Genomic DNA, 14,149 nt, shown 5'->3' with positions numbered 1-14,149 from the left:
GCTTGGTCCCAGACTGTCACCTTACCAAACCCATTCAGCCAGCCAACCTGGACTCATGTAAAATCTGAGGTTAAGAGCAGCTGCAAATTATTACTTCTATCACTAAGCTTCAAGACCATTTTTATTTGCCAGACCAATCAAGTTCCACATTAGAAAGGAATGGTAGGAGGCCTGCCTCAATGCAACCATGGGGACCTGACTTCAGCTCATAGCAGCAGCCGGCAGTTGACACAGAATATTGCACTATTACCCCTACCATCAATTGCAGAAACTTGCTAAGCAGACTCAACCCGAACAAAAATGTAATTTAACCAGCCATCTGTTTTTAAGTCTTCCAGCAACATTTACAAGATTACTATGGAATGGAACACATGGACTCACAATACGCAAAATTCTAGATAATGCTAAATGGCATATTCTGGCCACAAAAAGAAAAACAACAGCTAATTAACTTTGCCTTAAACGCATTATCACATATTCCTCCCACCTTGCGTCTTAAGATATTCAATACTATTACACTGGATTTAAACGGTTTATCTGGCTTGTGTTCCAATGGCTAGAAAACAAATACTGATTTTCTGACAATGGTAATATTTCATTGGTATGTAGCTTTTTCATTTGGAGTTGTTTAGACATCAATATATACAACTTAAGTTTCACATCTTCCTTATGAAGCAAGTCATTGTTTCTTAGAAGCATAAAGAATAAGGAAAAAATATCTTAAAGCTTTTAAAGCATTTAAGCCTTTGTTTACTGAACTCTGAACTAAATCTAACCAAAAAGGTTTCTTAAAACTTGGAGGGTAAACTCATAGAGACAACAAATTAATATGACATTAATAGAAGATAAGCTTCCAACAGGAACCAAACCAAACTGGAATACTTCAAGCCTTCACATTAACAACAACATATGAAACCCAAAGTTAATAAGATACATATATGTATTGGTTACTGTTAATCTCCACATCCACAGGAGCGTCCTAAAACTGCCACTGTTTGCTCCATGCCTGCGCTGTGGTTCAGATGCAGCCAGAGCCACTCGGAGGGAACTTCTCTGCCAGCAGCAGCAGACAGATTAATACGCTAGAGCTGCTCCACTGCATAGGAAACGTCTTTTTAGAAGGACTTACTAAGTCAAGAGAATAAAATTTGGCACATCATCTATCAAGGAAATTGCAAGCTTTCTGAGGTAAAGCAAATAATTTTTTCAATTAAACACAATTCATTCAGATGCTTCAAATACGTTTCGTATCTTTTCAGTGCATTAAAGCAAAATCATCTTGTGCCATCTCTAGGGTAGGATGGTACTATAAAAATACGTGTTTAAACATATCGCAGATTTTAGGTTTAACAGTTCATCACTAGAAACAGTTGAGAAACCATAAAAAAAGCTTAACCTTTTTCTTCCAGAAAGGGAAACAAAACAAGACATTGACCCACTCAGATCTCTGTGGTGTGATTTAGGCATTCATCTGGAAGAGAGGAAAATCAGGTCATACGGAGCAAGGACTTGAACATGAATTTTGCCCGTAACAGGTAAATATACCATTTTCTCCTAACTTGGGATCCCCTTTTCTGTACAAAACCAGAACTTTTTTTTTCCCCTAAGCTTGAAAAAGCTTTTCCTGTAAAAGTACTGTTGTGGCACAGAGAAAGCTTCAATACTGCAAATGCAATCTCTCTTCAGATAAAACTCTATTTTGTTAAATAAAAAAATAAAAGCATAAAGTAAAAACTAACAACAACAACAAAAAAAAACAATTTATATTTAGACGTTGCCTTTCACAAACAACCCACGCAGTGGATATTTTCTCCTGATAAGCGTCAGGTATTAACCTCTTTCTGTATCTTCAGAGATAACTGGAGTCAGCTCCCTAAATAAGAAAATGGAATATGGGCATATGTTCAGTGTAAAAGCGCAGAGACAATTTGGACATGAAGCTGGAAATTATATATTTTAAATTCCACTACGTGGCAAAAATAAAACGGACACATAAGGAAGAAAGAGAAGCCAAAATAAGATGGAGCAGACTGCACGTGAGAAGCAGTTTGTGACCTTGACATTCACCTGAAAGACAGGGTTGGAACAAACAGTGAAATCCAAACTTTGGTCTCTAAGAGGGGAGAGCAGGCCACTGGCAGGAACCATGTGGGAGGAATTACAGCACAGGCACAGGGCAAATGCTGAGTAGGGATAGAGATTACTGGAGAGCAAAGAGTCACTAACAAACGCAATTCAGATGCTGAAGGGAAAAAGCCCCTTAATCAGGGAAGGATGTAAAGTAGATACGTGGACGCTCTCAGCAAGTCTGCTGATGATACGAAGTTGGGAGGATTGGCTGACACGCCTGAAGGCCGTGCTGCCATTCAGCGAGACCTGGACAGGCTGGAGAGCTGGGCAGTAAGAAACCGGATGAGGTTCAACAAAAGCAAGGGTAGAGTTTTGCATCTGGGAAGGAATAATTGCATTCACCAATACAGGCTGGGGGATGAGCTGCTGGAGAGGAGCTCTGCAGACAGGGATCTGGCATCCTGGTGGACGGATTGGCCATGAGCCAGCAGTGTGCCCTCATGGCCAAAAAGGCCAATGGCACTCTGGGGTGCATTAAAAAGAGCGTGTCCAGCAGGTCGAGGGAGGTGATCCTCCCCCTCTACTCTGCCGTGGTAAGTCCTCATCTGGAGTACTGCGTCCAGTTCTGGGCTCCCCAGTACAAAAAAGACAGGGACCTCTTGGAAAGAGTCCAGCGGAGGGCCACAAAAATGGTGAGGGGCCTGGAGCATCTCTCCTATGAAGAAAGGCTGAGTGAACTGGGTCTATTTAGCCTTGAGAAAAGATGACTCAGAGGGGACCTGATCCAGGTTTATAAATATCTGAGGTGTGGGGGCCTTAGTGGTGAGGCCAGTCTCTTCTCAGTGGTACGTGGAGACAGGACAAGGGGAAATGGACATAAGCTGCAGCACAGGAAGTTCCACACGAATGTGTGCAAGAACTTCTTTACGGTGACAGAGCACTGGAACAGGCTGCCCAGGGAAGTTGTGGAGTCTCCTTCTCTGGAAATGTTCAAGTCTCTCCTGGACGCCTGCCTACCTGTGCGACCTGGTTTAGGGAACCTGCTTTGGCAGGGGAGGTTGGTCTCAATTATCTCTAGAGGTCCCTTCCAACCCCTACAATTCTGTGATTCTGTGATGTCATCATGAAAGGTAAGAGGAAAGAATAAACATGAAGAAACTATACAGTAAAAAACAAAACAAATAGGACAAGAAAGAGAGAATATTCTTAAACAACAGAAACTTGTTGTACATCAAATCTTCTCTTTTTTATGATAACCCAATTGAGACGCCAAAATAGGAGTAAGGGAAAGGAGAGGCAAACAAGAACAATGGTCGGAATTACTATACTATACAACATCAAATGAACAACAGCATGTAGAGTTCAGCTAGTATGTTCAGTTGGTCACTGGTTCAGCACAAGACCATTCAGAGCTAGACTGTCAAAGGTGATATTCAGGCTGTTTATAGAAGTAACAAGAAAAACTTTCTGTTTGCCAGGCCTCTTAATTTGTGACTGATGATGGCAGCAAACAATCAGACTCCTTTTTTCCCCCACAGCAAAAAGGCAGTTGCACCAAGAGCAGACTCACAAGCCTGTAAGTGCAAAGCTCTGGGAAGAGGTTGGAAAGAAACAAATCCCCCATTCCAAGCAGCCCACCAAGAGCTGCCTTTTCTAATCTGCTCTTTCCTTCCCTCTGAGGACAATACGGGTATCTTCTTGTCTTTAAAAAATCGCTTTCATGATCAAGATTACCACTGAAAATGACTGTAGGAACACATCTTCATGGTTGACAATTTAAAGCCCTTAATGGTCAACAGAAAAAGTCTATAACGTAAGAGGAGTCAGACATGGAAGTCAGAATAAGACAATGGAACCTCAAAGGATTAATTAATAAAACATTTAGCAGCTTTAGTGAAACTGAGATTTTAATGAGATTTTAACCTTCTTGATCTTTCTGATTCATGGAAAAACAGCTTCATAAACTTCTGGTTTTGCACAGTAAAACAGTACCCAGAACAGCTGTTGTCTGTCCTTTGTTGTCAAAAATGACAGCTACGAAAGGCCTCAGAAAATGAGCCTGAAAATGCCTTCACGAAGCTGAGAAATATCTTTCTTCATAAAAGAAAGATAACTACCTAAATGGGGTAATGAAACTCATAATAATGTTGACCCCTGATGTACTCAGCAAAATTACCGTCATCCTGGAAAGAGACATATATACACTCTACCCCCAAAGCATCAAGTATTCACAGCAAGGCAGAGCACTTACTGCATTAATATTGCATGATACACTTACTTCAAGTTTTCTTTAATAAGCGGAGATTGTTCAAATAAGCTGTCTGAATGCTGATAGAAGCTTCAAGAGGAGTGCAAAGTCTAACATAACAACAATAACTGCCTTAATGAACACCTTTGCAGCACAGTACAGATGTAATGCAAATAGTAAAGTTCAGTTAGGTGCATGGAGAATCTTACAAGATATGTTTTGGTTTGGGAAGTTTATCTGGAAACTCAACCCAAATACTTTGAGATGCTGAAGTTCTTAGATATAAGCCCCTTAATGCTTTTAATCTCAAGGTGATAAGCATGTGTTGGATTGTTCAGTCTGTAAGAATCAGGGTAGACCTCATCTTCGTGACGCTTATTACTTACACCTATGCAATACAACTAAACCCATAGTCAGGCCAGTGTATCAGCATCCAACAACTTTGTGATTTATCTGCACACTCACTGTTGCTTTCTTTTCTAGAATCCCTTTAACACAGAACCACTAATAAGGAAAGTCAGAACACTTAGTTCAAAGTTAGATTTTATACAAATGGAAGTATTCAAAGGCATGTGAGTGGTTGTCAGTGAGAAAAATGCATCTCTGTTCTCCATGAGTTCTTACTATCTTCTGCAAGAGGACATCTTTACGCAATCTATACCATCTTAATCGAACCTGAAGATTTATCATCAGAAACAGGTCTAAAGCAATGAAATAAAATGAAATGACAAAAAGCTATTTGGACAGTCAAATAGCTAATTTACAAAAAGGGAACCTGAGGAAACGAACATTTTTCGTTGAAATCACTGACACGTTTTATGCAATAATCCATCCTGAGATGGATTATTCACAATGAACCACCTTTGTTCATAGTTGTCTCCCTAAGCGTGAAGAGGTACAGTTGTTGCACTGCTGAATTTTTGCCTTACAAGGCCTGCAAAACTGATTTGACAAACTAAACTATTGACTGTCCTGTCCATACAGGCAAAATCAGAGGTGTCTGTTTGAGATGATCAGAGATCGACACTGAAAGGAACATCCTGCTGGTATGAAGAGCATGCAAGTCAGAAAAACTAGCTGCTCAGACCAATGGGCTAAATAGGATGGTTCTAGAACATCCTAGAACACGTACTTCACGCTATATATATACTTACGGTTGTTGAGACATGGGACAGCCAAGAGCTGATTTAGGAAACCATAGCATGTTTGTAAGAAAAGCAGGCAGGAGAAGCTGACGGCTTGGAGTCTTGTCACTTCAGAAGGTGCTTGTTTAGTGACTGTGCCTTGCCGCCTTCTCCTTCACGCACCAAGATGAACCCAGCGCTCGCGGAGGAGCAGGCTCGCCAGTGGGAGAGCACGATTCACAGCTCTGTCCTTTATATAAGAACATAACCTCTATTCACAGCCATCTGCTGGGACTGTTATATAACAAGCCATAATCTACCGTTGCTGCCATCACATGGTAAATTTCCTTAAAATACACATGTGAAAAGCGCTACACAGAGATCTAGAAATTCTTTAACTAGATGCAAGTCCCAGATATCAGGGATGAATGGTAACTTGGGAAAGGCAGCCTTTAAGTTTCTCTACATGGGGAGCCTGTAATTTCGTTCTTGATTTCTATAATCTGCATCATACAGGAAAATAAACTGATTAAAACTTCTTGTGGACTCTGATTTGCACTGCTCAGTATCTCAATTTGGGATTTACTCGGAGATCAAATAATAGAAGTTTTCAATTTCATTATCAGCATTTCACATAGAAGCGGTTTTTTGAAGTAATAGTAGGCAATTGCTACTAGGAAACTACTACCAGTAGTAGGAAAATAATTCTGAGGTTTTTTTCCCCACTGTTATATTTCATCTACCTGATACCGTCACTTCTTCACAGATTTCTACTGACATGCAGTCTTTACAAGAACAGAACACCCATGGTGTAAAAGGTGTGCCAAAAATAGTCATACTTTAACTACGACTACTTAAAAAAAAAAGTTTTTGAAAATAATTTCGAGTAATCAGATGCTAAAACATTCTTGCCTTCCAAGAAGAGAGAAGAACAGAGAATGAAGAACTGATGTTCCTTTAAAACTAATAAAAGGATTCTAGTAAAATTCAGACTTTTTTTACTTCTCCAAACAAACCTGTGTGATTTCTTATTTTTATGTTATTGAACAAAGCTATAAATTTAGCAATGGCTGACAACTCTTCTAAAACTAAATTACGAAACTGAAAGCCAATGTAACCCCTCTGAATCTTTTTAGACAAGACATCCAGGGGAAGAACATAAAAAACAGATTTTAAAAATCTGTTCTGTAGTAGCAATAGTGAAATCCCTACAAAACATTCCTACTGCACATTGTGCATACCACTGTTTGTACATTTGTAGAAATGAATATTAATTCTAGCTGTTTCTTATGCATTTTAAATTGGGTTTTGGAGATAGTATGAAAATTACATTCTCAAAACTGATCATGATTTTTAGCACGCATTGTGTGCTCACTGAAACAGCAGCAAACTTGTGATTTCACTTAATCTCTTTTGGGCTTCAACTTTTTGATGTGCTCTGACAAAGAACATCTTTGTGATTCCATCAATTAATGGCAAATTATTTTACTAATGTTGAGTCAATCTTGCACCTATATTTTGAGCATTTCAGTCTTTTCTGCAGAATAAAACTTACGCTCCTACTTCAAAACAAAAAATGAACAAACAAAAAACAAGAAAAAAACCCCAAAACTATTTGCACGCAAAAAAATTTTACAATGTCAACAGAACTCACTAAATTAAAAAACCCTTCCTCTACAGTGTGTATTCTGAGGTCTCTACCCACATTTGACCAAAGAGGTGGAGAGGCATGTCCCTGCTTTCTCAGGGATGTCTTTTCTTTCCGAATTCACCTTCCTCAGGTTTCATGTTTCCCAGACCGCATTACAATATGATGCATCTTTTCTTGTCTACAGAAAAACTCATTAAAACTTCTGAAGTGATTCAAGTCTCTCTTCCCCTTTATTGCTATTTCTATAACAACAATTCCTTCCTTTCAGTTTTTAATGCATCAGTACTAATTATGGTTATTTGTGATGTATTTAAACCAGTGGAATTCTGTCTCTATTTAATTTTAAAAATAAACAATTGTTAAAAGAAACATCTTGCTAACTTGATGGGCACTAAAAGATCTTAATCAAACCTTTCACTGCCATGGACTTCACCCAATCATTGCTGCCACACATCTTAAAATCTGATTTTACAAGGCAAAAAAATATCACCTTTTGATTATTTGTCTTGGGAAAAGATTAATATTCTTAAGTAACAATGATTTTTATAGTGAACATGCAGTTGATGTCACTCTTCACTTTGATTGGTATAAGTGTGTAAAACTACTGCTATTAGAAAGGAAAGTTGGCCTGTAGCTGCTTGGTCTGTATGATTTATTTTTTATTTTTTAACCACAAAGCACTTTTAACAGATGACAACTCTTCTAGAATAAGTATTGCAGAAGGCCTTAAAAACCCTCCATTTAATTTTTGTTTTATTTTATTTCATTTTTTGAGACAAAGCTAAGACAGAACTCAGGTATAGATACATATTTCAGAAAAAACCCTCTAAGATTAAAGAAGCTGAATGATTAATCTGTTTTAGGAGGACTAAATCTGTAAAGGAGGACTCCACAGTATTTAGATATCCGCCTCTGTCAAGGCAGTCCTCACATCGTCCTTCGATTGTCTTCCACTCCTTACTGCTCCTACCTACCTTCAAACGCTTTCTAAGACAAAAATTTTACTGACTCCTATGTCTTCCAGAAATCAAAAAAGGAAGAAAAAACATTTGAGAAGAATATTGACAAAAATCACAAACGTTACATAAAGTTGGCACCCTGTTCAGGTTCTTAAAAAAAAAAAAAAAAAACAGGCTCAGAAGTTTCACTTATTTTATCCAAACAACTTGAAAAGATAAAGAATTTCTTTGAATATTTTACAGACATCCTCTATTTAGTAAAAGTTCATTTGAAGACTGCTTTCATGGTGTCCAGTGCAGTAGTTGAGCAGAACCACAAAGCTAGATCTGCTCAAAGCAGGAGACTGAGCCTCCTGAGTTCTGCTGAGAACTTGAGACTTCTCTTTCAAATTAAATTATCCTATTATCTTACAAATATAAAACCGGAGGGAAGAAAGGCACCTAAAATCAGACTGAAACACACAGCTTCAAGACTAACATAACCACTACAGCTTCTGGGAAGGAACCTCTTCCTAAAGCTGAGTCTGTGCTCACAGAAAGCTTCTCAAATGGGATTACCCAGGGCAGTGGGCTGGCATAGTGCTGAAACCATAGGCGCACGTGTAAGCTCTAAAACTTCCCATTTAGACATGACCCAGGAGTTCTAAACCAGGGTAGGCAGAAAAAAAAATGCATTTCTATCAATAAAAAACAGTCACTAGGTCTTGGGAGGAGTAAAGTGAGGACTGTTCATGTCTTGAGGCCTTGAAGACATTCCTAGGGAAACAGATTCATTTTAACTACCTAGAGGTTTTTTTACTTATAGCCAGAATCTTACAGGAGAAGGTTTTTGATCCTTTAGTACATAAAGAAGTAATCTAAGGACAAATATCTGCACGCTCCAGACATACAGCTTGCAGGTTTGTCTTTGATGAGATTAAAAAAAAAAACCCAACTTTATTTGTGCCATGTTGGCACAGGTTAGGCTATACCATGACCACAAGCTAAAGCTAAGTCTACAGGAACAAGACTCCTGACATTAGAAAATCTGGACAGACAAACCCAAAGCATAATGTGATTCTGCTGGTGGAAAAAATTATCAGTATAGAAAGAGGGTGCACATTTTAACAAAAAACATAAAAAAAAAAAATCTAGATCTGGCTGGATCCAGGCAAAAATTTTGTCTGGAATCTGAATTCCTCAAAGAAGGGAGTACACAAAAACTGTTTTTAGTGACCCGCTCACGCTAGTTTAAAGTTGTTAAAATAATGAAGTCTAATCAAACTGCAGAAGGAATTAAATGATGAGGTTGACTGCAGTACCAGAAGCATGGCTTAAAAACCTTGTAGTTTTCCATCCTACTTTCCTATTTCTAGAAAATAATGCATTTACTCTGAAAAACAACAGGATGGGATTCCTCTTCATTAATGCTTTTAAGGTCAAATGGGAAAACTCAAGTGTTATTATTTCTCATAAAAAATTAATACTGCACATTATAAAACTGAAATACATTTTCCTTTGCATGGCAAAGAAGCTTTTGAAACTGTTAGGGATAAATTACTTGCGAAGTGAGTTCAACAGAATTTGGTGGAAAAAAAAATCTACCACCAAATAATGCCTATATGACAAATTGCTTTCTTGATTGCTTTCCTCTACACTTTGGAACAGATGCGCAGAGAAGCTAAAGCTGCAGAGGTTACATTTCGCCTCAATGTAAAAATTAATTAAATGGAATATCTGCAGCCTAGGTACAACTTACCTTTCAAGACTCCTTGGGCCAGGCAGCTCTACTCCAGAACACTATAAAGCATAGTATGTGAGTACATTTGTACAATTTAGGCTGCATAGAAGTTTCCAATCCTACAGATAAGCACAGGACTACACACGCCTGAAGAATGACTTGTATGTAAAAGTTATACAAAAGCTTCATTTATAATGTTGAAAATCTAAGTGGTAACCATCGCCATGAACCACACGTGTAGAGGAGTTAGGTCAAATGGAGAAAGCTGAAGCAATATTTCAAATATATTCCTTTCATTTCAGCATGTGAGTGCTATCTGATTTAAGCCCTTCCTCCATACATGGGGGAGGGGAAGAGTGAATAGTAATTAATAGGCTTACATTGCCCTGTGTTACGAAGGCTGACGGCTTCCCTCCTCGTGACAGTGACTCTGAGCATGAGTTGTGCTGTCATGTAACAGGCAGCCCTTTTCCCTTTTTGGCAACATCATTCATTTTTTTAGGCTTCTTGCTGCTCCCATGCCCTAAGGAGGTTTCACACATGTTCCAAGATTAACCAATATATTTTGCTTTTATATGTAAATTCAATTAATTTTTGCTCTTTCACTTACATTCAGAAAAACTAGCTAACAGCAGAGAAATTAAATGAAGTGAAAGAGCAAACAGCATCTGTGATGTTTCCCATGACTGAAGGTCCACTAGAAGGTCTTGCATTTGCCATGTTTTGGCATTGCTGCCTTTCCATCTTACAACTTATTTCTTATCAGTTTGATCCTAACTTTGACCTGAAAATAGGTAGCAGGTGGCAGATACAACTGCAAGAAGGTTCGTACTCCTCCCTGAGTTACTGAAATTGCTTAGTGAACTCTGAAACCATCAGTGATTTCAAGAGGTTTCCCAACAAAAGCATCTTAAATATAGCAGCTGTTCATGCTAATTAGGCAAAATGCACATGATACAGCATATAATCCATATAAACTATTACATGAATTGAACCTTATCTGTGCAGTACAGTGAAGATGTGCCTAAGATAGCCATTAAGTGAGGTAACAAGCTGCGTTTGACTTGGTATTGAAAGGAAAGCACTGCAGAGCCATATCACATTGTGCAAATACAGACAGAAGCCACACAGAACAAGGTAGGTTTGTCTTAGAAGGCTGTTACAAAAATACACTGTTGAGCAGATAAATATTATAATGATAAATTTGATTTGATAGTTATTTTCTGAGTGTGGCTCAGATTTACTTCCCATTTAGTAACAAATGAATGTTCTGAAAACTTAACTTGCACTATCACAGGCAAGGAGAGGTTAAAAACATATAGCTTCAACCTTCCATACATTCAATCTTCAGAGAAGATAATTAATATCATATGTACCATGGGAGTTTAGGAAACTACTACTACTACAAAAAAAACAAAACCCCAGGTAATACCTACAAGACTCGTGAGCTAGACTTGCTTATAAAACTTGACTGACACCAGTGTTGGCTTTGTGCTGTCCCAACACAAGAACACTCATTTAAGTGTCCAGCTTTTGGAACTGAGCCTTGTGTTTGAAGAAATGGCTGCTTTCGGAAGCCACCTCCCAGTTCAGCATTTAGCATCCTTTAGCAGTTATCCTCCTGATCTGAACAAACATTCAACTGCAAAACTAAATTTTTGTGAATCAACACCAGAGCCTTTGGAAATGTTCATGTTGCACTTGACTGCCAAAAGAGTGTCAACTGCATTTTACAGTCTTCAGATTACGCAAACTGTAATTATTACTGATACTGAAAACTAATTTTCAATGTGATATTACTTTCTTCTCACTAGAAGAGAGATAAATACTTGACTGATTTAACTCTTGAATAAAATACTGATGTTATCACTGTCCAGCTGCAATGGAAAATGAGTAAAAACTGTCTTTCACAAGAGTTATGCATAGAACAAGTACAGATGCGTATACATACCAACACTCTGAACACAGAAATGGGGCTGAGCTGCAATTTTTTCTCTTTTGAATGAAAATGAGGATTAAATACAAGGTACATTTCAAAACCGACTTGGAAAATACCTAATTCACATTTACCTTCTTTATTTTGGCAGAAGAGAACTTATTGGCCCATAGGAGCATCCAGACCTATGTCAGCATAGTCCAGGTCTCCTGTTCTTAGAGAACCTTAATAACGTATTTCTAAATATGAGCCTTAATGATATAACTAAAAAATTAAAAAAGGGCATTTCAGTAGAATTTTAGCTTCATACTGGGCAGAAACAGGTAGCTGAATAATTTTACGATTTTATGGAAACACAGAAATGAAACGGACTGTCTCCCATGTTAAGACAAACAAATTTGTGCAACTAGAATGCTGCAAATAAAAAACAAAAATACTACCAGCAGCATGCAAATCCTGCAGTGTTTCTGGCCTTGTTAGACGCATCTTAATACAGGGGTCTTTTTCTGGGCTTTGTGTATCGCCTAAATAAATTGTAGTGAAATACTGTACACCTCTGCCCTTGAGAGAATATCAGCAAAGCCCATGGTTAAAAAGAGTCAGGTAGGTACCACTAAGTCCCTTCCCTTGTTCAGTTTCCTTTCCCCTACTTTTGGGATGCAAAGTACTTTTTGCTTGAGTATATACAACCGCTATGTTTACACATTCACACAAGACTTGGCAGAGATAAATATCTGCCTATTCATTATAGACTCTGTACTTCACAGTTAAAGGTCAAGCAAAAGGAAAAGCAAAACCAGACGCAAAGCCAACTATAATGGGAGCTATATAACACACAGAAGTACAAAACAACAGGTATCTTTGGCAACAGGCTTTCACATAAAAAAGAACAAGAAAATAAAGAGAAAGCACAAAAAAGACTTAGAAAAACAAGCATTGTTCTTCAAAAAGCACAGACAAAACAATCTAAATGAGATTTTAAAGTGTACCCCAAAAGCAGAAGACTTAAATACATTACAGTTTCTAGAAATAAGAATAAAAATGACACATTGGATATGACCCTTTGCGGTATGTCACTTCACCTGAAAAATTAATACGAATTGTGTTCATCAGTAAATGGATTTTCTTCCAAAAATTTTATCTCTGCTAATATTTTTTTCACATACTTTTAACAGTCAATAGAATTTATGAAGTGGGAGAGAGGAGCAGAACATACGCACAGGTGTTCTAGCACAAACTTACAGGTGATAGAAAGTTCTGTTCCACATTAATAACTGAAAGCAGCACACCTTTACTCCGTAAACACAGAGCAAGGTCACTCATATAATGAAAAATATGGTTTTGTGTAAACTGAAGGAAAAGTAATAAATAATAAAAAAGATACTGTGTAGACATTATCTCTGAGGTTCTGGACAACAAGCATTTCTCCCCTTCTTTGAGGGGACCACTCCGCAGACTGAACTCATCTGTTTTTATATCATGTAGTTTTACTTGTTCAAGTCACAAGTGGAGAACCATGAATATCCTGGCTTCAAACAGGAATAGCACTAATCCAAATCTTAAGGAATCAAGTTTCCTAATGGCCTGTTCTGCTGCAGATCAACATGCTTTATTAGCACAGAGACTGGGGGATGTGTTCTTCTGTTTTAATCAACAAACGCAATACAAATCCCTACATGCAACTACAAAGGTCCACAATACGTTTTTGTGACAATAGGCAAAGGGTCATCTCGCGTGGCAAGAACAGCCTCCAGAACAGAATAAATATGTAAGAAAAACATTTGACGTACTTGGATCTGACAAGATTGAGTCGGTTTTCGGCAAAAATTGGTCACAGCGGACTCCTTGGTAGCCCTCTTTGCACCTGAGAAAAAGGGGATAAATGACAAACATACGCATGCGATAGTAAAAGGTTAATTTCAAGGCAGAAAATCAACTGAATTTTTCCCTGTCAATGCTGTGAGGGACGTGCATATTTAGAGTTATTTGAATTATTATAGAAGCAAGTTTCTGAAACAGACAAGGACTACACAAAATAATCATTATTTTAAGGATTTCCCCACAATTATTTCTGGTTATTGTAGAAACTATCAAAAGAAATGTCAGTTAAGTGCAACTCTTCTTTTAAATATTAAATTAAACATCAGTTAAACAGCGAAAGAATCATCTTCACTCAAATAGACATTCACAGATAAAATAAACTCATTAGATGAAACAAAGCTTTATAAAACTTCTGTACTGCGCAAAGCCATGAGATTTGCAACGCATTCATCTTTGGATGTTTGAATAAGCAGTGAACTCTTATCCAGCCATTTATTTTAAGACAAATTCCAACTGCATTTAAAAGATAATATGTTTAGGCTTGAAAGACAATATCAGGCACTGCTTCTAAGTGAACTTTCTTAGATATCCACAGAAATACATTTCAAATCGTATAAACC

General features: G+C 37.9%; 1 protein-coding gene across 1 annotated transcript in view; it reads right to left on the bottom strand.

Annotated features, from left to right (window-relative positions):
- Nucleotides 1–14,149, bottom strand: part of NRG3 (neuregulin 3) — a gene marked incomplete at both ends in the record, with an annotated part of 374,647 nt that overhangs the window by 88,145 nt on the left and 272,353 nt on the right. Inside the window, one exon of the mRNA XM_079536012.1 lies at nucleotides 13,499–13,572. Coding sequence (XP_079392138.1) covers nucleotides 13,499–13,572 — 74 coding nt within the window. The remainder of the gene's footprint in view (nucleotides 1–13,498; nucleotides 13,573–14,149) is intronic.

Source organism: Tetrao urogallus, assembly GCF_951394365.1.
Source record: "Tetrao urogallus genome assembly, chromosome: 5".
Lineage (NCBI taxonomy): Eukaryota > Metazoa > Chordata > Aves > Galliformes > Phasianidae > Tetrao > Tetrao urogallus.
This window is presented reverse-complemented; position numbering and strand designations above follow the sequence as displayed.